The following is a 25685-nucleotide window of genomic DNA, read 5'->3' on the forward strand; positions in this document are numbered from 1 at the left end:
CTCCTTCGCATAGAGTTGATCAGGCTGTTGATTGTGGCCTGTAGAATGTTGTCCCACTCCTCTTCAATGGCTGTGCGAAGTTGCTGGATACAGAGCATCCCAAACTTGCTCAATGGGTGACATGCCTGGTGAGTACGCAGGCCATGCAAGAACTGGGACATTTTCAGCTTCCAGGAATTGTGTACAGATCCTTGCGACATGGGGCTGTGCATTATCATGCTGAAACATGAGGTGATGGCGGCGGATGAATGGCTCAACAATGGCCTCAGGATCTCGTCAAGGTATCTCTGTGCATTCAAATTGCCATCGATAAAATGCAATTGTGTTCGTTGTCCATAGCTTATGCCTGCCCATACCATAACCACACCGCCACCATGGGGCACTCTGTTCACAACATTGAGATCAGCAAACCGCTCGCCCACACAACGCCATACACGTGGTCTGCGGTTGAGGCCGGTTGGACGTACTGCCAAATTCTCTAAAATGACGGTAGAGAAATGAACATTCAATTCTCTGGCAACATCTCTGGTGGACATTCCTGCAGTCAGCAGGCCAGTTGCACACTCCCTCAAAACTTGAGACATCTGTGGCATTGTGTTGTCTGACAAAACTGCACATTTCAGTGGCATTTTATTGTCCCCAGCACAAGGTGCACTTGTGTAATGAGCATGCTGTTTAATCAGCTTCTTGATATGTCACACATGTCAATTGGATGGATTATCTTGGCAAAGGAGAAATGCTCACTAACAGGGATGTAAACAAATTTGTGCACAAACTTTGAGAGAAATAAGCTTACGTATGGAACATTTCTGGGATCTTTTATTTCAGCTCATGAAACATGGGACCAACACTTTACATGTTGCATTTATATTTTCGTTCAGTGTATTTCCCTGTGTGCAGAGGGAATTTGATAAAAAAAATTACATTTTAAAAAGAGCATTTTAGCCATGCGTTACCGTGAAATATTTACTACAAGGAAACCTGATGATACGAGAATAGTCTTTGTCCATTTAGATATTTGAACTAAGAGTACTAATGCTGAAACTCCTATTAAGTGTGGCAGGGCCATACACAGACCTTTTGGGGGACGTAAAAATAAAGAAAAGGGCCAATAAAAATCCCACAACCGCGGTCACAGACTTGTTGAGCAATTATTACAAGAACATGGGAAAGCAGCACAATCTGATGAGTAAAGTATTTTAATAAACTATTTTGAACTGGAATAGATTCTGCACTTATTAACAATGACCAACACAATTTCAGTCAAAAGGTGCAGACATTACAGTGAAATGCTTACTTACAGCCCTTAACCAACAGTGCATTTATTTTTAATATAAAAAAAGTAGAATAAAACAACAAAAAAGTGTTGAGAAAAAAAGAGCAGAAGTAAAATAAAATAACAGTAGGGAGGCTATATATACAGGGGGGTACCGGTGCAGAGTCAATGTGCGGGGGCACCAGCTAGTTGAGGTAGTTGAAGTAATATGTACATGTGGGTAGAGTAAAAGTGACTATGCATAAATAATTAACAGAGTAGCAGCAGCGTAAAAAGATGGGGTGGGGGGGCAGTGCAAATAGTCCGGGTTGTCATGATTAGCTGTTCAGGAGTCTTATGGCTTAGGGGTAGAAGCTGTTGAGAAGTCTTTTGGACCTAGACTTGGCACTCCGGTACCACTTGCCGTGCGGTAGCAGAGACAACAGTCTATGACTAGGGTGGCTGGAGTCTTTTACAATTTTGAGGGCCTTCCTCTGACACCGCCTGGTATAGAGGTCCTGGATGGCAGGAAGCTTGGCCCAAGTGATGTACTGGGCCATACGCACTACCCTCTGTAGTGCCTTGCGGTCGGAGGCCAAGCAGTTGCCATACCAGGCGGTGATGCAACCAGTCAGGATGCTCTCGATGGTGCAGCTGTATAATTTTTTGAGGATCTGAGGACCCATGCCAAATCTTTTCAGTCTCCTGAGGGGGAATAGGCTTTATCGTGCCCTCTTCATGACTGTCTTGGTGTGTTTGGACCATGATAGTTTGTTGGTGATGTGGACACCAAGGAACTTGAAGCTCTCAACCTGTTCCACTACAGCCCTGTCGATCAGAATGGGGGCGTGCTCAGTCCTCTTTTTTTTCCTGTAGTCCACAATCATCTCCTTTGTCTTGGTCACGTTGAGGGAGAGGTTGTTATCCTGGCACCACATGGCAAGGTCTCTGACCTCCTCCCTATAGGCTGTCTCATCGTTGTCGGTGATCAGGCCTATCACTGTTGTGTCGTCGGCAAACTTAATGATGGTGTTGGAGTCGTGCCTGGCCATGCAGTCATGGGTGAACAGGGAGTACAGGAGGGGACTGAGCACGCACCCCTGAGGGGCCCCGTGTTGAGGATCAGTGTGACAGATGTGTTGTTACCTACCCTTACCACCTGGGGGCGGCCCGTCAGGAAGTCCAGGATCCAGTTGCAGAGGGAGGTGTTTAGTCCCAGGATCCTTAGCTTAGTGATGAGCTTTGAGGGCACTATGGTGTTGAATTCTGAGCTGTAGTCAATGAATAGCATTCTCACATAGGTGTTCCTCTTGTCCAGGTGGGAAAGGGCAGTGTGGAGTGCAATAGAGATTGCATCATCTGTGGATCTGTTGGGGCGGTATGCAAATTGGAGTGGGTCTAGGGTTTCTGGGATAATGGTGTTGATGTGAGCCATGACCAGCCTTTCAAAGCACTTCATGGCTATAGGTCGGTAGTTATTTAGGCAGGTTATCTTAGAGTCCTTGGGCACGGGGACTATGGTGGTCTGCTTGAAACATGTTGGTATTACAGACTCAGTCAGGGACATGTTGAAAATGTCAGTGAAGACACTTGCCAGTTGGTCAGCACATGCTCGGAGTACACGTCCTGGTAATCCGTCTGGCCCTGCGGCCTTGTGAATGTTGACCTGCTTAAAAGTCTTACTCACATCGGCTACGGAGAGCGTGATCACATAGTCATCCGGAACAGCTGGTGCTCTCATGCATGCTTCAGTGTTGCTTGCCTCGAAGCGACCATAGAAGTGGTTTAGCTCGTCTGGAAGTCTTGTGTCACTGGGCAGCTCGCGGCTGTGCTTCCCTTTGTAGTCTGTAATAATTTTCAAGCCCTGCCACATCCGACGAGCATCAGAGCCGGTGTAGTACGATTCATTCTTAGTCCTGTATTGACTCTTTGCCTGTTTGATGGTTCGTCGGAGGGCATAGCGGGATTTCTTATAAGCGTCCGGGTTAGAGTCCCGCTCCTTGAAAGCGGCAGCTCTACCCTTTAGCTCAGTGCGGATGTTTCCTGTAATCCATGGCTTCTGGTTGGGGTATGTACGTACGGTCACTGTGGGGACGACATCATCGATGCACTTATTGATGAAGCCAGTGACTGATGTGGTGTACTCCTCAATGCTATCTGAAGAATCCCAGAACATGTTCCAGTCTGTGCTAGCAAAACAGTCCTGTAGCTTAGCATCTGCGTCATCTGACCACTTTTTTATTAACCGAGTCACTGGTGCTTCCTGCTTTAGTTTTTGCTTATAAGCAGGAATCAGGAGGATAGAGTTATGGTCAGATTTGCCAAATGGAGGGCGAGGGAGAACTTTGTATGCGTCTCTGTGTGTGGAGTAAAGGTGGTCTAGAGTTGTTTTTCCTCTGGTTGCACATTTAACATGCTGGTAGAAATTAGGTAGAACGGATTTAAATTTCCCTGCATTAAAGTCCCCGGCCACTAGGAGCGCTGCCTCTGGATGAGCGTTTTCCTGTTGACTTATGGCCTTATACAGCTCATTCAGTGCAATCTTAATGCCAGCATTGGTTTGTGGTGGTAAATAGACAGCTATGAAAAATATAGATGAAAACTCTCTTGGTAAATAGTGTGGTCTACAGCTTATCATAAGATACTCTACCTCAGGCGAGCAAAACCTTGAGACTTCCTTAGTATTTGATTTTGTGCACCAGCTGTTGTTTACAAATATACACAGACCGCCACCCCTTGTCTTACGGAGTCAGCCGTTCTATCCTGCCGATGTAGCGTATAGCCCGCTAGCTGTATGTTGTCCATGTCGTCGTTCAGCCACGACTCGGTGAAACATAAGATATTACAGTTTTTAATGTCCCGTTGGTAGGATAACCGTAATCTTCGGTCATCCAATTTATTCTCAAATGATTGAAGATTGGCTAATAGGATTGATGGGAGTGGCAGTTTACTCGCTCGCCGTCGGATCCTTACAAGGCACCCCGACCTACGTCCACGATATCTCCGTCTCTTCCTCATGCAAATGACGCGGATTTGGGCCTTGTCGGGTGTCTGTAGGATATCCTTCGCGACCGCCTCGTTGAAGAAAAAATCTTCGTCCAATACGAGGTGAGTAATCGCTGTCCTGATATCCAGAAGCTCTTTTTGGTTATAAGAGACGATGGCAGAAACATTATGTACAAAATAAATTACAAATAACGCGGAAAAACACACATAATAGTACAATTGGTTAGAGGGCTGTAAAATGGCAGCCATCTTCTCCAGCGCCATTATTTATATTCAACCGAACTCCATTTATTGACACTATCATGTATCCCAGTGGTTTTCAAACATTTTGACCCACAACCCCCAAAAAGGAGTGATACAAAACTTGTGACATCCACGCAAGCACATGCAGGTGTGCACACATGAACATGTATGCAAAATCGCTGCGCAAATGTAACCTGTCATTACAGCCATAAACGTGATGCATTTTCTAAATTATATTTTTTTGAATTTTTACACCTGGATTTGGAGCTGAAAGTCATTCATGTTAACAGCCAATATCAAATAGGGATATAGGCTATCATGTCACTTCTCTGGAGTCGACAGCAAGCAAAATCCTATTGCCAGGCACATGCACAGATAGGGCTCTACTTATGCAGACCACATGGCCTTTTGTCCTTCCAGTCTCCAAAGTGCCCTTTTCGTTGGTGGTAATTTCCCAATTTTGAAAAAAAAGTATGTTTTCATTGTTGTTCTGAACCCACTGTCCACAAGTTGTTGTTAAATTCTCATCTATGCTTCAGAACCAAAAACTGGCGCTTCTTGACCAATAACCAGTCATCAGCATTTGCACCAGTGGCGATTTTAGCATGTAACTCTTGGTGGGGCAAACAACAACAAACATGTTTTATGCATGCCAGCAAAGCCACTACACAACACATCACTAAACAATACATTAATTCCACTATAACGGTGACAAACGGTGCCCACAAACTGTTAGGGCCTACATAACGCTGTCCCAACAGCAGAGCTTTCCGTTCAGCACCGTGGAGTGAATCCTTACCACCGCTACACCTGGCTATCAGCGGAGTCTTGTCTGGCAGCGATACAGTTCATTCAGCCTCATTTACTGCCTTTTTAAAAACATAGCTGATATGGCTTACTTGCTTAAACAAATGTAGTTACTATTGACTTCTTGTGGATTTGTGTAAGTCGATAAGAACCGCATTCTCCTTCAATAATAACGAACGCCAAAATGAGTTTTGACTTTTGAACCATACACAAACATTATTACATTTATGTTCAGTAGATTCATCATGTGTATTCTTATATCGTTAACACTTAGCTCTTAGTATAAGCAAGTGCAAGCAAACGAGCTGCGACGAGGAAGGCCTATTTGTTCAGCACTTTCAAAATGGACACCGATAGAAATTCAGATAGATGTTAGTTCAGATAAATTCAGCAAGATGTTGAGGCCTTAACTTTACTCTTCTTTAAGTCACCACAGAGAGAGAGAGAGACACTTGGTTAGCCTACCATTTGAAATATTTTATTAGGCCTATGTGGTCTAAAAAGGAAGGAAAATACAATCATGAGGATCCACTTTTATATACAATATATCGACGCACAGACAGCACATTGCACAAACAAAACAACCCTCGCAATATCAAATGGAATTACATGGGTCTATTAGTGAACTTTAGGTTGAAAACAAATATTTGAATGGGAAGAGACTGTCACTGGCAAACATGGTTACAGACCCAACAACATTATATAGTATCTCCTTCTCGTCAAGAAAAGCACATGAGCTAATTATAATGCACAAAGTATAAGCAGACAAAGAAAGCGCTTATAATATTTGATGATGACATTTCTCTAAAACAGGCTATAGGCTACATGTGCACCACCTAGTCAGAACAGTAGGCTAAGTTATGAGGGGGAAAGGGACCAAATTATTAGGGTGAGGTACATTGACTACTAACAGCTTACTACACAACATACACTTAGTATTACTTTCTTAGCTACAGTATAGATATCTCCCTGGCATATTACATAATTTATGCAGCAGCATACAATACATTTTTGGACTCACTGTTGTTGTGCTGTGCTCACTTGAACAGGAAGGTGGCGCGGCGATCCTTCTTGCGGGCAAATTTTGTCATCAAACTTTGTCATCAAAGTCTGGCATTCTCTGGATTTATGGTGCTTTCAAGACAACTGGGAACTCTGAAAAAAACAAAGTTGAATCATGACGTCAGTGATCTTCAGGTCGGAGCTCTAGAAAGAGGCCAGAGTTCCCAACTTGGAATTCCGAGTTGGATGACCGTTCAAAACGTATTTTCCCAGTCGGAGTTGTCTTGAACTCAATGAAGTGGATGACCGTTCAGAGTTTCCAGTTGTTTTGAACGCGGCAGAAGTCATGCTGGATTGATCCAACCTTTTCTGGCCCATGGTGTTCGTGTGAATGTTTATACTTTTAAACATGCAAAAAATACCTTTTCAGACAGATGTTTTAAATCCTTAAAACCAGACTTGGACCACACACCCTCTCCACCGAATAGCAGGCAGGGGAAGCAAAATAGTGATTGCTTTGCAACGCTTGCAGTTAGCCACTGATTCCTTCCAAACCACTCATTGTTGAATATGAGATTTCCGACTTGTTGTGTTATGTTTATGTCCAATGGCCGATGAGCACCGATACGTTTTATCTATAATTTCTCTTCATATGACAAGGATTTGCCAGTAGATTGTCGACGTGATTCATGATGATGACTGCTTGTCTAGCTTGCTAGCTAAGATTTTGAAAGTATGATGTTGAAATGATCAGTCCAATCAAAGCTACGGTAGATATGTGATTTGACGTAATTTTATCTGTGGCCAATGACCTTGAGCCTTCTTGGATGGGCACTTCTAAAGTAAATCTATGGCAGCAGCCAAGGGGGCTTGAAATGCCTAGCTCTCCCTGTAGATTCTGCGGTGACATAGTGTCCCCATGAGTGACAGAACACTGAGACAATCATGGTGCAACTAGAGAAGATTACTAATGCCTACACTCTGTATTTTCCGCTGGCTGCCCCTCCACCACAGAAAGCACTGAGCTAGGCTGAAACACCTGCATTTTGGAGCTGCCTTACTCAAGAAAGCAATAATGAGACCATGTTGTATGCAGCTTTATTTACTCAATTCATTTGTCTTTACATTGTTTGCAAACTGATAAGTGACATGCAAAACAGGCAGCAACCTGCCCTGAATGACGGGTTGCAAAAATGGCACGCAAAGATGGCACGCATATTCAGATTAGTGACCAGAAAGTTCAGTTTTGTCTGGCAAAAACAGAGTGGGCCTACATTTATCATCCATATAAAATACAGTTTAGCAATCTACTACTGACTCATCTTTGCCAGAACAATAGGTTACGTGGCATTTTGATTGATCATTTTCAATTCAATGTCTATTCCACATTGGTTCAATGTAATTTTATTGACATTAAGTGGAAACAACATTGATTCAACCAGAGAGTGCCCAGTGGGTAGTTTGGGTGGCTACTGGCTATATGTCTAAAGATACGCAGCTGTAACATCGCACTGCCTTCCATATTATAGGATGATGATGTAACATATTCATGTGAATTATTTAACATATTTGTGAGAAAGAACAGGGCTGGCAACAAGCACTCTGCAGGAAGGCTGCCTCTACTCTGTTTTTGCCAGGCAAAACTGGAGGAAATGAAACAAGTTATTTCAGGTCACTAACCTGGAAATATGCGCCGCCTTTGCGCGCCAATGCTGATGACTGGTCATTGGTCAACAATCAAGACATGCAACGTTTTGGTTCTAAAGCATAGATGAGAATTTAACGACGACTTGTGGGCAGTGGGTTCAAAACAACAACACATTTAGGGCAATTTTGAGACTGGAAGGACAAAGAGGCACATAGTCTGGGCTACCATGGGAACATAAGACCCTGTTTCAATTTAACATGCCATACAGTTATAACGTTTTTCAGGGCATGTTTGCCATGGGTCTCAAGTAAAATTTTAAGACTCAGTTCTAGTCCATCCATCCCTCTCTCTTCTGTGGATGAGTGAAGTAATGCTTCAGTGGCATTGGAAACTGACAGTCTTTTGTCTATCAGAAGTATGAACATAGCCAGAAAATCTTACCTTCCCCACTGTGTCTTGGCAATCTCCCTGGAGAAAAAACAGTCACATTTATGCTCGCCCCCCCTCTTTCTACCCCCACTCATTCTCTCTCTTCTCCTGCAGTCCAATTAGACAGATGGTCGGGAGGTTTTGTAAGTGGGGGGTTAGGGAGCCGGTGGATTTGTTGGGGGGAGTGTCATAGCTTGAGACCACCAACACATTTCTCCCAACACACAACCTGTCTTTAAGCTAAGGTCTTGGGAGGAAATAAAAGCTGCATCCAGTCTGTTTCTGTTCTTTTTGTCCACCTCTTTCCTCTTCCTATTTGTACGTATGTATGGGGATTAGAAAGTACAGGCCTTATCAAAGCGCCAACCCTCTCATGCCACATAAGACCAGCCAAGAATTAGTGACCTCAGTTCCTGAAGTGCGCCAAATCTAGAGGTTTTTCTAGCCTTCCCAGCATGTTAAGTGACCCGCCTACCTTTGACAGGCTGTTAACTTGTCTGTACTATGAGACTACTTTGAGTAGTGGGTCATTCCAGCGTTACGGACATTACATTTGCATGCAAAATCACAACTTTAATGTTTCCCAGAATGGACAAAAAGCAGACTTCTAAATATTGGCATGTTGGAGAAATAAAGCAAATAAGAGGCGTTATGGATGTTATGTGACATTTACATTTTTGGGGAGACTGAACATAATAGCCAAAAAAATATCATTTTGAAAAGGTCATTTCTATTATTACTTTGGAGAGGAATGTTACTCTCTACGTTATCAGCGTTAGAGAGTCTGACACAGAGTCTGATTTCATGATCAAAATCTATCATAACACATTTGTTGACATCTAGAACGTTTTTAAATGTCAACAGAAGCCATATTAATTAAGAACTAAATAAGGTAGCTTGAATTGCATACTGCATAGACTAAAGCCAGGCACCACACCGGATTAGAGCATATTTTTCTCTATATACAGTGCATTCGGAAAGTATTCAGACCCCTTCACTTTTTAAATTTAAAAATTGATTAAATCATTTTTTTCAATCTACACACAAAATCACATAATGACAAAGCAAAAACTGGTTTTTAGAAATGTTTGCAAATGTATTAAAAATAATAAACTAAAATATCACATTTACATAGGTATTCAGACCCTTTACTCAGTACTTTGTACCTTTGGCAGCGATTACAGCCTCAAGTCTTCTTGGGTATGATGCTACAAGCATGGCACACCTGTATTTGGGGAGTTTCTCCCATTCTTCTCTGCAGATCCTCTCAAGCTCTGTCAGGTTGGATGGGGAGTGTCGCTGCACAGCTATTTTCAGGTCTCTCCAGAGATGTTCGATCGAGTTCAAGTCCGGGCTCTGGCTGGGCCACTCAAGGACATTCAGAGACTTGTCCCGAAGCCACTCCTGCTTTGTCTTGGCTGTGTGCTTAGGGTCTTTGTCCTGTTGGAAGGTGAACCTTCGCCCCAGTCTGAGGTCTTGAGCGCTCTGGAGCGGGTTTTCATCAAGGAGCTCTCTGTACTTTGCTCCGTTCATCTTTCCCTCGATCCTGACTAGTCTCCCAGTCCCTGCCACTGAAAAGCATCCCCACAGCATGATGCTGCCACCACCATGCTTCACCATAGGGATGGTGCCAGGTTTCTTCCAGACGTGTGGCTTGGCATTCAGGCCAAAGAGTTCAATCTTGGTTTCATCAGACTAGAGAATCTTGATTCTCATGGTCTGAATCTTTAGGTGCCTTTTTAGCAAACTCATATGCCTTTCACTGAGGAGTGGCTTCCGTCTGGCCACTCTACCATAAAGGCCTGATTGGTGGAGCTACAGAGATGGTTGTCCTTCTGGAAGGTTCTCCCATATCCACACAGGAACTCTGGAGCTCTGTCAGAGTGGCCATCAGGTTCTTGGTCACCTCCCTGACCAAGGCCCTTCTCCCCCATTTGCTCAGTTTGGCCGGGCGGCCAGCTCTAGGAAGAGTCTTGGTGGTTCCAAACTTCTTCCATTTAAGAATGATGGAGGCCACTGTGTTCTTGGGGACCTTCAATGCTGCAGAAATGTTTTGGTACCCTTCCCCAGATCTGTGCCTTGACACAATCCTGTCTCTGAGCTCTACAACAATTCCTTCGACCTCATGGCTTGGTTTTTGCTCTGACATGCACTGTCAACTGTGGGACCTTATATAGACAGGTGTGTGCCTTTCCAAATCATATCCAATCAATTGAATTGGCCACAGGTGGACTGCAATATAGTTGTAGAAACATCTCAAGGATGATCAATGGAAACAGGATGCACCTGAGCTCAATTTTGAGTCTCATAGCAAAGGGTCTGAATACTTATGTAAATAAGGTATTTCTGTTTTTTCTTTTTAATAAATATGCAAACATTTCTAAAAACCTGTTTTTGCTTTGTCATTATGGGGTATTGTATGTAGATTGATGAGGAAAAACATTTATTTAATCAATTTTAGAATAAGGCTGTAACGTAACAAAATGTGGAAAAAGTGAAGGGGTCTGAATACTTTCCGAATGCACTGTATATATCAAAATGATCATTACCAGTTTAATGTAGACAAAAATAAGATATTATATGAATTACATATTTTCTGAAATATTGTACTAAAATATGGAAATGAAGCAATATGATTTTTCCTAACAAACACTGGGGGGTAGTTGTGAGTGGCAAAACAAGCTCTGTGAGCCCTTTCCAAAACAAATGAAATATGATTGACCGAAAAGTGTTATTTGTTCATACTCCGTAAAATAAAAACATGTAATTGCCTACATACACTTGTAAAATAAAGTCGGCACACCAAAATATAGCCTATAACTTAAGGATAATTTCATTTAGAAAAGGCTAAAAAAAATCTCAGGTTGACATTCCACTGGAATTGCCCTAGTACCTACATAGTTCGTTTAAAATTGTGTCAAATTTGGACATGAGATGACCTGCAGTCAAGGTGACCAGTGCATATATTCTTACATGGTGTTCCCCACGCATAACACTTTGTAAGCAACCTAGAACCACTGGGGTGGGCTATAAGCAACGTTCCCTCTAAGCTGCGCAGGGGGAGAGTGCAGTGGTGAAGAAATATCAGCCCGCACAGAGAAGAACGAGACTTATCTTCACTCAACTTTCTATAGTTTTCCCCATTAGTTAACACTGTCATCGTTTCCCTTTAATGTTGGAATTGTGATTGAATCAACGCAATTTTAGCCACTTTCAATGCAAATTACCGAAACAAAACGAACTATGCAAGAGATTTTGTTTTAGGCAGAACACATCGGAGTAGGGTTCTATTGCATTGACAGGCACGACTCAGGCCCATAGTCTCCACCCTCTATACTCAACTGGCGGACCGCGGACCGGATCCGGACCCAGAACTGGGTCAATACGGACCGCAATACGGACCCTTTAAATTTTTTAGTTTTTACATTAAAAAATATATATACAGTGGGGAGAACAAGTATTTGATACACTGCCGATTTTGCAGGTTTTCCTACTTACAAAGCATGTAGAGGTCTGTAATTTTTATCATAGGTACACTTCAACTGTGAGAGACGGAAAAACAAAAATCCAGAAAATCACATTGTATGATTTTTAAGTAATTAATTTGCATTTTATTGCATGACATAAGTATTTGATCACCTACCAACCAGTAAGAATTCCGGCTCTCACAGACCTGTTAGTTTTTCTTTAAGAAGCCCTCCTGTTCTCCACTCATTACCTGTATTAACTGCACCTGTTTGAACTCGTTACCTGGTATCATATAAACACACATAAGACATGGAAGAATGCATAGAATTGCAGGAAATTAGCTTCAAACAGCAAAAAAGTATCTCTGCCCCATGCAAAATGTGTAGAATTGCGGGATATTAGCTTTAAAACTGCAACATTATCTCTCCCCCAACAAGAGAGGTGTGAACAGTTTGGGGTTGGTATGGGTTGTGAGGTGGGGGTTTGTAACTACGCTGATAAATTACATTATCCATCCGGACCTTTGCCACCTTGGACATTTTTGTGACCGGACCTTCTCAAATAGTACTTGAGTACCCCTACTCTACACAGACAAGTGCGGCATAACCAATCAGAGCTGCAGTAGGCCTATATGCAAATCGACCATTGCCATATATGGATCTGTGCAGTTCACTTTGAACTGGACTGTTTTCAGCATGATCAGTCATGAGTAGATGTGCTTGTTTTCAGATCAAAGAGAGAGCTACATGTAGCTTATTGTGCACATTTGTTCCAGTCCTTTGCTAGTTAGTGAGTTATTAGCCCAGTTATAGATAATGTGTAGTCAGCAATGGGGAAGTGATTGCTTCCTACAAGAGCACAAAATGTCTGCATTTCTAGTCATCTTGAAAAGTGAGTCAGGCAAAGAGCTTTTTTTATCTTAAAGGGGCAGTGTTTTATTTTGAGACAGACTTGAATAAGCTAAGTAGCCAATTGGCAGAGGGTAACATGATTTGTCTGATTCTCTGTAATAATGGTATGGGAATAATGATGCATTTTATTTGGTAAAATATTTGTAAATATTTGTAAAATATTTGTAAAACAACACAGCAACATTTTCAGTCACCTCCTTTTCTGAAGGACAAATGGATAAACAGGTTAATGTCAAGCTCTGCATGTTTTCTCATGGAATGTAGGCCTATATTGAACACCACACATTGGCTGCTACTGTAGGCTGAATGATAGAACAGCTATTTCCATGTTAAAATGTTATGAGATGCACTTTCTCCACTCTGGTAGGCCTACATTGTGATCAAATAGCCACAGTAGCCTACTTGACCACTGTTAAAACTGTAACTTAAAGCGGGTACAGCCTCAGTGTTCACAGTAAAAGCGCGGCGGAAGTTGCACAGAATTTTCACAATGTTCAAGTTTGCACTCAGCAGACCTGAAATTTGCTCAGTGCCCAAAAAATGATGAGGGAACATTGGCTATAAGCTGATCATACTAACAAATATAAATGAATCAGCTAGTTAGTTAGCTAGTTAGCTATGCTGTTGAAACAAGCTACCTTGTCTTTACTTGATTTTAATTTGTTCTGCTGCTGACATCTGCCTTTAACTAACAAACAGTTGAACTGTCAATTGCCCCCTTTCCTGTCCCTGACCCTGAGATGACACATGAAACTTCCAAAGTAACATACTATTGAAACTTACCATCTGGCATAGCCACTTTTAGCTACGCTGGTGGTGTTGACATGTACACTAGCGTTGCTAACAATCAGGTTACAAAATAACAGAACAGTCCATGCAAAACCAGGTGTTAGATAAAATTCAATTTCAACTTATTGTTGGTTGTCTGGGTGGGTCTGCTGCCTGACAAATTACTTCCTCACTACTTCACCTCATGTCAAAGTAAAAGTCCTGCAAATGCGCTATATGTACGCAAGTAAACGATAACTTGTGAAGGACTTTTATATAAGCGGATAGAAAGTGGGTCTGCAGCAGACCCACGTTTGGAAAGTCTGCTTAATAATACGTTCCCTTGGATATTTGTCTAAATTCCCAGCAGTATAAGGATCAATCCCCCGGACAATCGTCAGAGTAAGTTAAAATTGAATTCTATTCAACATTTGTGACACACAGGGGGTGAAGCTAGTTTTCAGGTTTGTTGCACATCCATGATGTCCAAGAGGGACAGCATCGGTGCATCACAACTACACCCGGTGCTGGTAGGTAGCTTCTGAATGCAGGATTAGCGCAGCAGCGCACTGCCCTGCTCGCAGATTCAAGACATTTAATTATGTAGTTGGGCAATAGGTTACATTTAAAGATACAAAAAAGTAAAATACTCCAATAAAATAAAAGTAATTAGTTAAAAACACCCCACAATCAAAAGGGCATTTCTCATACCACTATCTGTGCACTAACCACTTCACCTGTACAGTGTCAGTTTACCTTGATTATCTGAAGCCATCCTTAGGAGCTCCCTCTTGTGAAAGATTGCTTATTATAATAATTTACAGTCTGTCATACTTAAATACATAGGGGAGAATATACATTATCCACTGTCTTTGTTAAGAAAGTTGTATTAGTTCACTTTAAAGGGATTGGTACATTTTGGGACATTTAGATTAATGATCAGGTAGCCATTGATTCTTGAAGACTATTGTAGCGAGTTCGGGGGAAGCCTGGACTGGGATTCGAACCTGGGTCCAGCGACTATCAACCCAACACAGCCGTTACGCCAAGAGAGCTGAACCTCTTGACAAGGTAGCTAGGTGATAGGTTAACATCACTACACTACCCCCTTCCTTCAGCATAGAGTTTCCCCACGCTTGTCTATACCAAGTCCCTTATGTGTACATGCCTTTCTGATGGCCTTGCGGGAACCCTCCCACTTCTGACACCAGTGTAGCGAATTCGGGGGGTAGCCCCGACCAGGACTCAAACCCAGGTCCAGAGACTGTTAACCCGACACCTTAGCCATTAGGCCTCTTGACGAGGTCACTAGGTATTGGGTTAAGGTTGTTACAATATAACTCATATTTCAAGCTTAGTTCAACTGCCTTACCCTATCAGAACCCAAAATATAAGCTTGTTTTTACTCCAATGTTTATAAACAATGCAATTGGAAACAAACACTGTATAGCTTCACAAGGGTTTTTTGTTTTTAGAATCCCGGATTGTACCTTTAAGTGGCCTTACTTGAAACAATAACCATTTAATTGCAGTATTTACCATTATCTGTACAGACAGTATGTCATTCTTATATAATGGCATTCTGTAGGCATGATGACTTAACCTTAAGTAATGTGTTTCAAAGGGCTTTAAACATTTTCAAGGAATTTCATGTAGGTCAATTGGCCTTGAGGTACAAGATTATAGATATCTTTGTGTAGTCATATCAATACATTTTAGTCAAATTAAATAATACAAGTGTGGTCACTAACAGCCAATATGGCTTTATTCTTTTATCCATTTCTGTTTTTGGATCTAACATATCAACTAACCACTGTTGTAGCACAAACCCCCGCAAGGGGCAGCAGGTAGCTTAGTGGGTAAGAGCGTTGTGCCAGTACCCGAAAGGTCACTGGTTCTAATCCCCGAGCCAATTAGGTGAAAAATCTGTCGATGTGCCCTTGAGCAAGGCACTTAACCCAAATTGCTCCTGTAAGTCGCTCTGGATAAGAGCGTCTGCTAAATTACTAATAATTATTAAGGTGGGGTTGGGGGCCCCCTGGAGGTCATGACCCCCCTCCCCACATAGTATTTGAACACGTCATTAGCCATGGTAAAAAAAAATAGAACTACAGAAAATTAGCTATAAAACTTCACATTTTTCATTCAGCCTCATGGCAAAATGTGTAGAATATCAGGAAATTAGCAAAATAAAATAAAAAAAACATTTAGTGTTAGTTGATTTAACATATCAACTAACTCTAAATGTTGGTTGATCTTACATATCAATTACCACAAAGTGTTGGTTTATCCAACACCAAATGTACAGTGGCCTCGTCTTTACAGTAACACAATGAGCCGGACAAAATATAACAGCACTATACTTGCATCTATGAAGATTCCAGGTAGCTTAGGTAGGTAGTAAAGGTGTTTGCGTGAAATCATATATGATAAATGAGGGCAGTGCTCCTGTGGGCGGGAGCCCTTCAGTAGTATTAATGTGCTATTTTTTGCATGCAGTCTAAAACTTTTGGATAGGCTCTCAAGGGACTACGGGAATGGGTTGTGTCGTCAGAATCACCACTGCAGAATCACCACTGCAACCCTAATTTTCACAAAGTCTGCTGCCTCAGTTTTGATGATGGCAATTTGCATATACTCCAGAATGTCATGAAGAGTGATCAGATGAATTGCAATTAATTGCAAAGTCCCTCTTTGCCATGAAAATTAACTTAATCCCCAAAAAACATTTCCACTGCATTTCAGCCCTGCCACAAAAGGACCAGCTGCCAGCTCATATCAGTGATTCTCTCGTTAACACAGGTGAGAGTGTTGACGAGGACAAGGCTGGAGATCACTCTGTCATGCTGATTGAGTTAGAATAACAGACTGAAAGCTTTAAAAGGAGGGTGGTGCTTGAAATCATTGTTCTTCCTCCGTTAACCATGGTTACCTGCAAGGAAACACGTGCCGTCATCATTGCTTCGCACAAAAAGGGCTTCACAGGCAAAGACATTGCTGCTAGTAAGATTGCATCTAAATCAACCATTTATCGGATCATCAAGAACTTCAAGGAGAGAGGTTCAATTGTTGTGAAGAAGGCGTCAGGGCGCCCAAGAAAGTCCAGCAAGCGCCAGGACCGTCTCCTAAAGTTGATTCAGCTGCGGGATCGGGGCACCACCAGTGCAGAGCTTGCTCAGGAATGGCAGCAGGCAGGTGTGAGTGCATCTGCATGCACAGGGAGGCGAAGACTTTTGGAGGATGGCCTGGTGTCAAGAAGGGCAGCAAAGAAGCCACTTCTCTCCAGGAAAAACATCAGGGACAGACTGATATTCTGCAAAAAGTACAGGGATTGGACTGCTGAGGACTGGGGTAAAGTCATTTTCTCTGATGAATCCCCTTTCCGATTGTTTGGGGCATCCGGAAAACACCTTGTCCGGAGAAGACAAGCTGAGCGCTACCATCAGTCCTGTGTCATGCCAACAGTAAAGCATCTTGAGACCATTCATGTGTGGGGTTGCTTCTCAGCCAACGGAGTGGGCTCACTCACAATTTTGCCTAAGAACACAGCCATGAATAAAGAATGGTACCAAAACATCCTCCGACAGCAACTTCTCCCAACCATCCAAGAACAGTTTGGTGACGACCAATGCCTTTTCCAGCATGATGGAGCACCTTGCCATAAGGCAAAAGTGATAACTAAGTGGCTTGGGAAACAAAACATTGACATTTTGGGTCCATGGCCAGGAAACTCCCCAGACCTTAACCCCATTGAGAACTTGAGATCCTCAAGAGGCGGGTGGACAAACAAAAACTCACAAATTCTAACAAACTCCAAGCATTGATTATGCAAGAATGGGCTGCCATCAGTCAGGATGTGGCCCATAAGTTAATTGAGAGCATGCCAGGGCAGATTGCAGAGGTTTTGAAAAAGAAGGGTCAACACTGCAAATATTGACTCTTTGCATAAACTTAATGTAATTGTCAATAAAAGCCTTTGAACCTTATGGAATGCTTGTAATTATACTTCAGTATACCATAGTAACATCTGACAAAAATATCTCATAACACTGAAGCAGCGAACTTTGTGAAGACCAATAATTGTGTCATTCTCAAAACTTTTGACCACGACTGTACACAGTGGGAAATGCAGAAGTATTTTCTTCTTCGCTATGATCAGCTTGACATAAACTTTAAACCACAGACAATTCATCCCACAGGGTAAAACTCCTGGACAGCAGTTGTGAGTAGCCTGATTGTCCATTCCATATTGTCCATTTTACTTTGACCAGTCCTGTTTTTATGAAATGGTGTTTGTTAACATGTCAGCACATTTTTTTTGATTGGGCGCCATTTAGGTTAGGCTATTTGATCAGAGAAACGTGCATGATGTAAAAATGATGTTTTATTACATTGTCATACATTTTATCTACAGCCTGTAGAATACAGAAAGACCACAAAGTATTTCAACCATAGGCTACAGTATATCTGCTACATGATTTATGTTAGATGATTTTTTGACAGAATGTTGCTGGAGCTGAGGAGTATTTCTGTCTGTAATAAAGCCCTTTTGTGGGGAAAAACTCATTATGATTGGCTGGGCCTGGCTCCCCAGTGGGAGGGCCTATGCCCTCCAAGGCCCGATGGCTGCACCCCTGTCCAGTTGTGTGAAATCCATAGATTAGGGCCTTATGAATTCATTTCAATTGACTGATTTCCCTATATGAACTGTATCTCAGTAACATCTTTGAAATTGTTTCATGTTGCGTTTATATTTTGGTTCAGTATAGATAATCACATTTTAATTTGGCATTATCAAATCTATCAAGTGTGTAAAATGGTCACCTTACTCCAATTTTTCGGTTGAGAGTCGTGTTAAATCATTATTTAGCATAGGATCGGTCTGTATCCCATATTCACTATGTAGCGTTTATATTCAGAAAAATGTGCTGTCTTTGATACACAGAGGCGCGCGCAGGCAACTGCAAAGATAATGTGAACGCGCCCTCTGTCGTGACTTCCAATGTCATATGACTAGCCGCTGCAGTGTCATTTAGTACCATACAGAAGGAGCTAGCTTGTTACCAGTATCTTTGAGTTAATACCCTCAGCTACTAGCTAGAATCACACCAGCTATACTGTAGCTCAGGTAGAGGGTTTCGTTTATTTAAGTATGGCAACATTGGTGGGAAACAGGACAATGGACATCAACGGTCCTGCTGTGGCAAGGACACACACACAGGCTGTGACCAGAAACTACATCTCACAACCAAGGCTGAGTACGTAGTTAGCTACCTAGCCAGATGCGTGATTCTCCATAGCTTGCTAGCTAGCTGCTGGATTGTTTGCTCGAAAACAAATACTTACAGTCTATGTGAAATATCCAATATAAAATGCATTTTGCATTAACATAGAACTTTACCGACTGTCACTGCAGCGACAAGTAAAATGCTTGAAGGAGTGAAATGGCTAGCTTGCAAGCTAATATTAGCCAGCTAGCTAGCTAGCTAACCTGTCTGTGGAGCTGTTTTGCAAAACAATCAATTTATAATCTTTGCTTGTATGTTATGTAAAAGTATGTAATCTGCCAGTTTAATATTAGCGTTAACTTATAAATATAGCTATGCATGTAACTATTTACTATATTGGTTAATCATCAAGCGTTATGTGAACATCATTAGCTTGATTTGATTTGATTAGCTAGCTAGATTTCAAGGGAAAATAAGCTAACTAGCTAGCATAGCCAAGTCAGCTGACTGCTCCTGACAGAATGAATAACCATGCGATAACAAAATATAGCGTGTCAGGCAATCAACGCCTTTACTCTGTAATTTACAGAAGATTTAGATTTTGCTGCATGTCATGGAAATTGTAACTAACTAATTGTATTGGTTTGTGGTGTGGAAATTATTGCTAGGAAGGATATAGACTGACAAATGGGTTGATTAGCCTACTATATGACGTAATCACGTGAGGCTGCAGGCCTGCAGTTGATTGTCATTAGTTACCACAGACACAAGTCAAATTGGCTATAACGTAACAATTCATGAAAACAAAGATGTGCTTTTTGGTCTTAATTTAAGGTTAGGCATAAGGTTAGCAGTGTGGTAAAAGTTAGGCTTAAAATCCGATTTTAAGAAGACATTGTAGGAATAGGCGTGGATTGTGACTTTGTGGCTGTGGTAACTAGTGACGACCCAGCTGAGAGGATTGCGTCAAAGATGGTGGATAATTAAGCAATAATACATGAGGCCCTGTATTCAGACATTTTTATCATGGCTGTGACTTGGTCATAGCCACAAGGCGAAGCCAAGTGGTGTACACCAGGGTTTCCCAAAGTCGGTCCTGGGCCCCCCCCAGGGTGCATTTTTAGTTTTTTGCCCTAGCACTACACAACTGATTCAAATAACCAACTCATCATCAAGCTTTGATGATTTGAATCAGCTGTGTCGTGCTAGGGCAAGAACCAAAAAGTGCACCCAGGGGGGGCCCCAGGACCGAGTTTGGGAAACCCTGGTGTGACCACCTTGGCCAGTGAAATGTTTACTTATGTGCCCTTCCCAACAATGCAGAGAGAAAGAAAATGGACAAAAGTAAAACTTAAAGTAGTAATAGATACACAATGAGTAATGATAACTTGGCTATATACAAGGAGTACCACTGTCTCCTGAGTGGCGCAGTGGTCTAAGGCACTGCATCGCAGTGCTAGCTGTGCCACTAGAGATCCTGGTTCGAATCCAGGCTCTGTCGTAGCCGGCCGCGACCGGGAGACCCATGGGGCGGCGCACAATTGGCCCAGCGTCGTCTAGGGCAGGGGATGGTAGCTCAGTTGGTAGAGCATGGCGTTTGCAACGCCAGGGTTGTGGGTTCGATTCCCACGGGGGGGGTATGAAAAAAATTAATAAATAAAAATAACAATAATGTATGCACTCACTAACTGTAAGTCGCTCTGGATAAGAGCGTCTGCTAAATGACGTAAATGTAAATGTGTACCAGTACCAAGTCAATGTGCAGGGGGATGAGGTAATTGAGGTATATATGTACATATAACTAGGAATAAAGTGACAGATAATAAACCATAGCAGCAGCATATGATGAGTCAAAGTTTGTGCAAAAAGGGTCTATTTGGTGAACTATTTAACTAACTAGTTAGCAGACTTAGCATGGGGGTAGAAACTGTTCAGGGTCCTGTTGGTTCCAGACTTGAATTGATACTGCTTGCTGTGCTTAAGCTGTGAGAACAGTCTAACATGGGTGGCTGGAGTCTTTAAAATTTTTTAGGGCCTTCCTCTGACACCGCCTGGGCCGTCCGACCTACTCTCTGTAGCGCTTTGCGTTGGATGCCAAGCAGTTGCCATAACAAGCGGTGATGCAGCCAGTCAAGATGCTCTCAATAGCGCAACTGTATAACTTTTTTAGAATCTGAGGGCTCATGCCAAATCTTTTCAGCCTCCTGAGGGGGAAGAGGTGTTGTCGTGCCCTCTTCAAGAATGTTGGTGTGTTTGGACCATAATAGATCCTTAGTGATGTGGACACCGAGGAACTTGAAGCTCTCGACCCGCTCCACTACAGCCCTGTTGATGTGAATGGGGGTGTGCTCTGCCCGCCGTTTACTGTAGTCCACGATCAGCTCCTTTGTCTTGCTGACGTTGAGGGAGAGGTTGTAGTCTCTGACCTCCTTATAGGCGATCTCATCATCGTCGGTGATCAGGCCTACCACGTTGTGTTGTTGGCAAAATTAATGATGGTGTTGGAGTCGTGCGTGGCCACGCAGTCGTGGGTGAACAGGGAGTACAGAAGGGGATTAAGCACTCACCCCTGAGGGGCCCCCGTGTTGAGGGTCAGTGTGTCGGATGTGTTGCCTACCTTCACCACCTGGGGGCGTCCTGTCATGAAGTCCAGAATCCAGTTGCAGAGGGTGTTCAGTCCCAGGGTCCTTAGCTTAGTGATGAGCTTGGAGGGCAGTATGGTGTTGAACACTGAGCTGTAGTCAATGAACAGCATTCTCACGTAGGTGTTCCTTTTGTCCAAGTGGGAAAGGGAAATGTGGAGTGCAATCGAGATTGCGTCATCTGTGGATCTGTTGGGGCAGTATGCGATTTGGAATGGGTCCATGGTGTCTGGGATGATTGTGTTGATGTGAGCCATGACCATCCTTTCAAAGCATTTCATGGCTATAGATGTGAGTGCTACGGGGCAATAGTCATTTAGACAGGTTACCTTGGCGTTCTTGGGCACAGGGACTATGGTGGTCTGCTTGAAACATAGGTATTCAGGGCTCGCGTTAATGCAGAATTGTGTGTTTTTCATGAAGAATAAAAAATTACTCCTAAGAAATCTTGCTGCGTTTTGTAAATGCAGATCTAAAATGCTTCTTATTGTAATTTCTGCCCGGCATCAGACACATTTTGTGCTTCAGTTGCACTTCTCCACTCGTAGGATAATTCACCAATGGCAGCGCTCTGACAGATGTGTAGCTACTTTTTTCCGGTACTTTTCTCAGCATAGCCTACTTTCTCCAGTGAAATGTAAGATTCACTTCAAACAAAACATTAGGAAATGTAGCTGGCTACATTCTTTCTAATAAACATTTAGAGATATAATGGGCATGCATCGTTTTTGCAAAAAAGCTAATTGTAAGATCATTTACTTGTGTGGCTGCTAGCCAAATAGCATTGCACTTCTTTTGTCATCTGATGAAAATGAAGCTATTTTCAGCCGAATGTGTTGTAATAATATATTTTCTGTGAAGGAAAACTATAGTTGCACGCCACTGATCACAATTGAAGTAGAAAAACACTGACTTTTAATATAAAACACAGGTGAAATTGTTTAAAGCGCAGATTTTTTGATGGTCTACGTTTTGTAAATGCAGACTTCTGAACTCTAACGTGACCCCTGGGTATTACTGACTGGGTCAGGGAGAGGTTGAAAAAGTCAATGAAGACTCTTGCCAGCTAGATAGCGCATGCTCTGAGTACGCGTCCTGGTAATCCGTCTGGCCCTGTGGCTTTGTGAATGTTAACTTGTTTAAAGGTCTTACTCACATCGGCTACGGAGAGCGTGATCAAACAGTCGTCCGGAACAGCTGGTTCTCTCACGGATTGTTCAGTGTTGCTTGCCTTAAAATCACCGGCCACTAGGAGTGCCGCCTCTGGATGTGCATTTGCTTATTTGCTTATGGCCCTATACAGCTCGTTCAGTGTGGTCTTAGTGCCAGCATCGGTTTGTGGTGGTAAATAGACAGCTACGAAAAATATAGATCTACTTTCTTGGTAAATAGTATGGTAACAGCTTATCATGATTCAAGCATAAAAAAGCAACATTCTTTCCCAAATCATACATTTCTTCAACAAAACGTGATACTACGTTCACTAAAACTGGTTGTCAAGTGCAATTTTAGGCGTTCTCTGGTCGTTAGTTCTATTCGTATTGGCTGCCATGTAAAGTATTGCAAAAGTGTTGCAAATGTCGAAGATAATGTCTAGGTGCTTTTTACAGTGGATATCAAATTTATAAATTGCGTGGCTGGGCAGAAGAGACAGTGGATCTGTAGAAGTAGTAGTTGCTAGGTAACGTTGTAAACAATGGCACTTTTTAGGAATGTACTGGCCATGTGTTTATGTTGTCTAGTATATCATGTGCAGGATAGACTGTAACAATGGGAATTCCAAATCAGCTGTTGTTTAAATGAAGATGGTTCACTCAGGCAGTTTACCGACAGAGTTTCTAAACCCAGAGGTGCAACATCGCAAGACTTCCGGGAACGCTTGTGAAACAGACCTGGCCGGGGTTTGAGAAGTCAATGAGAGAAGCAAACAATTCTTCCTTAGTTGTTAAATTTCTCAATGTAAAGGCACAACCTAGATTCGAGCCAATGTCTTAAGTACTTCAACATGTTATTACTCCAACCCTGTGAAAGTGACAAACTGACACGTTTTCATTTTCGTCAAAGACAACTTTATATCGAAGGAGTGCCTTTGATTTGACGGCCTGTGCAGTTAGGCTCGAGACGACAGCTAGACCCAATGACTTGTTCCTGCGCATAAGCTTAGCTAGCCATCGTCGACATGACATCGCCTACAAGTGTGGTCGGGGATTTCTATTGGAGAAGCATTTTCATACAGTCTTTGGTTTACCATTGATTGAAAAAATGGTTAGTTCCGGTCTATTTAACGGGATGTGTCTCCCATAGACACCAATGCAATAGCAGCTTGGTCTGGTCTACTAAGTTCATTTACTTTTACTGAACCAGAAAAAAACTGCCTGTGGGGCGTCTCGCTGCCATTCGTCTCTGATGGTGTCATGCATTCTTTCATTGATTCATTCCCTCTTGTATTGCCATCCTGTGTAAATATATATTTTAAACATGTTTGACAATGACTTTGTCTACGACACTGCAAATATTAAAACTAATTGCCTAGCTGATGCCCCGTTCTAAAATATCCATTAAATGGTTGAAATTGGCACCCAAGATATAGCCTAGCCAACTGCAATTTAGGTGAATTGACTCATGTTAGCAGTAGGGCAAATTCCATGGTAGCGAAATTACGCTGAGACTCAGATTTTTCACTTTACAAATGTATACCAAACAAACAATTTATTTCAAAGTTTAACAAACCATAGAAATCTATGCACAATGACTACTTTCAACAATTTCCACATAAAATTGTACAACACATTTAAAGGTAGAACTGTGCATATACAAAGTTTGATTTCTGTTACCAAACTTTTCATCTGCACAGTTTTTCTAGTAAATGTGTATTTTTTTATTTACTGTGAATTCTTCAAAGTAGTCATTGTGCATAGAGTTGTATGGTTAGTTTAACTTTAGAATCAATGGTATTTGTTTATCATACATTTTAAAGTGAAAAATCTGAGTCTCAGCGTAACTGCCCATTATCAAAGTACTCTCTTTGGTGAATAATAACAAATCATGACTAGCTTTATCAATTGAACTGGAACTTGCAATGCCTTTTTCTTGTCAGGACAAAAATACCCGTCCGCATTTGTGTTGTTGCTAAATTCCGACGTCCTTGGCTAATAGTCTCTTTTTGCAGCTCAGAGTCATACAAATTAAAATAAACTATTTACATAACTGATAACTTGTGCCTTTGATGTGTTCATGAGTAGTGGCCAAAATAATTAATACAGGATCATATGAAAGAGAACATAGAGAGAAATCATATTATTTGAAGTAATGGTTAATGGAGTCACCATCCATCTGTGATATGCCTCCATCTCTCAGGCATTTTAACAGTGGTGTATTGGGCCTTTCAGCCATCTATTCTTCACCACAGTGTGAAAATAGGCCTGGCCAACATTCTGCTGTCTCTGATTCCGGCTAAAGGCAGTACAAACACAACCTTCGAACCATATTGTAGTCTGAATTCAGCCTTCTGCTCTTGGTGACCATATGTGACCCGTTTCAATAAACTAGGCATATTTCGCACGTCACTACTTCATAGCATTTGAACGTTGTTTAAAAAGGCAGAAATTCCTTCTGGAACATGTGAACTTTCATGTGCCTTAATAACAAACTTGTATGCCATCTGTTAATTAAATAGTTAAATAACGAGCCTAGTTGGTTTACCCACTGAAAAATACAGGAACCTTCATGCTAGCTATGATTGGCAGAGATAATGGATGGGCTGGACATGCTGAGAAATTAGTTCAGATTGGTGTAGCATGCTTCTGTCTATAACATGAACTGCTAAGTATTTGTGGATAATCCTGTCTACCGCAGCTTTTTAAAATGTTTTGCAACTGCTCTCAACATTGCTGCCCTGAAGTTAATAGCGCTATCGACAAAGCTAAGTGGGAAAATGTTGGAGTACTTTCTAGAGGATGATCGTGCCATGCTTACTCTCTCTGACTCTGAAAATGAATTAGCCAATGAGGAAACCCCTGATTTATGGGAAAAATAACTCATTTTCATTGCAAGTTAAAGCGTACCGTTAGCTAGCTAACGTTAGCTGACTGGCTCGCTAACTAACGTTACGTGTATGATCTGTGTAGGAGCTCTAGAAAGAGGCCTGACTTTCCGAGTCGGAATTCCGAGTTGGATGACCGTTCAAATCACATTTTCCCAGTTAGTTTCTTTCCCAGTTGTTTTGAATGTGGCATTAGTTGGGATTATGGTTAATTGTTTAGCAAGCTAGCTACCTAG

At 42.1% G+C, this 25685-nt stretch overlaps 1 protein-coding gene across 1 annotated transcript in view; it reads left to right on the forward strand.

The window, feature by feature from the left end:
- Positions 1–18519: 18519 nt before the first annotated feature.
- The window catches only part of LOC121570116 (V-type proton ATPase subunit B, brain isoform), a 44706-nt gene continuing 37540 nt past the window's right edge, over positions 18520–25685 (forward strand). Inside the window, exon 1 of the mRNA XM_041881611.2 lies at positions 18520–18795. Coding sequence (XP_041737545.1) covers positions 18690–18795 — 106 coding nt within the window. The 5' untranslated portion in view covers positions 18520–18689. The remainder of the gene's footprint in view (positions 18796–25685) is intronic.

The sequence above is a fragment of the Coregonus clupeaformis genome, chromosome 1 (genome assembly GCF_020615455.1).
Source record: "Coregonus clupeaformis isolate EN_2021a chromosome 1, ASM2061545v1, whole genome shotgun sequence".
NCBI classification, from domain to species: domain Eukaryota; kingdom Metazoa; phylum Chordata; class Actinopteri; order Salmoniformes; family Salmonidae; genus Coregonus; species Coregonus clupeaformis.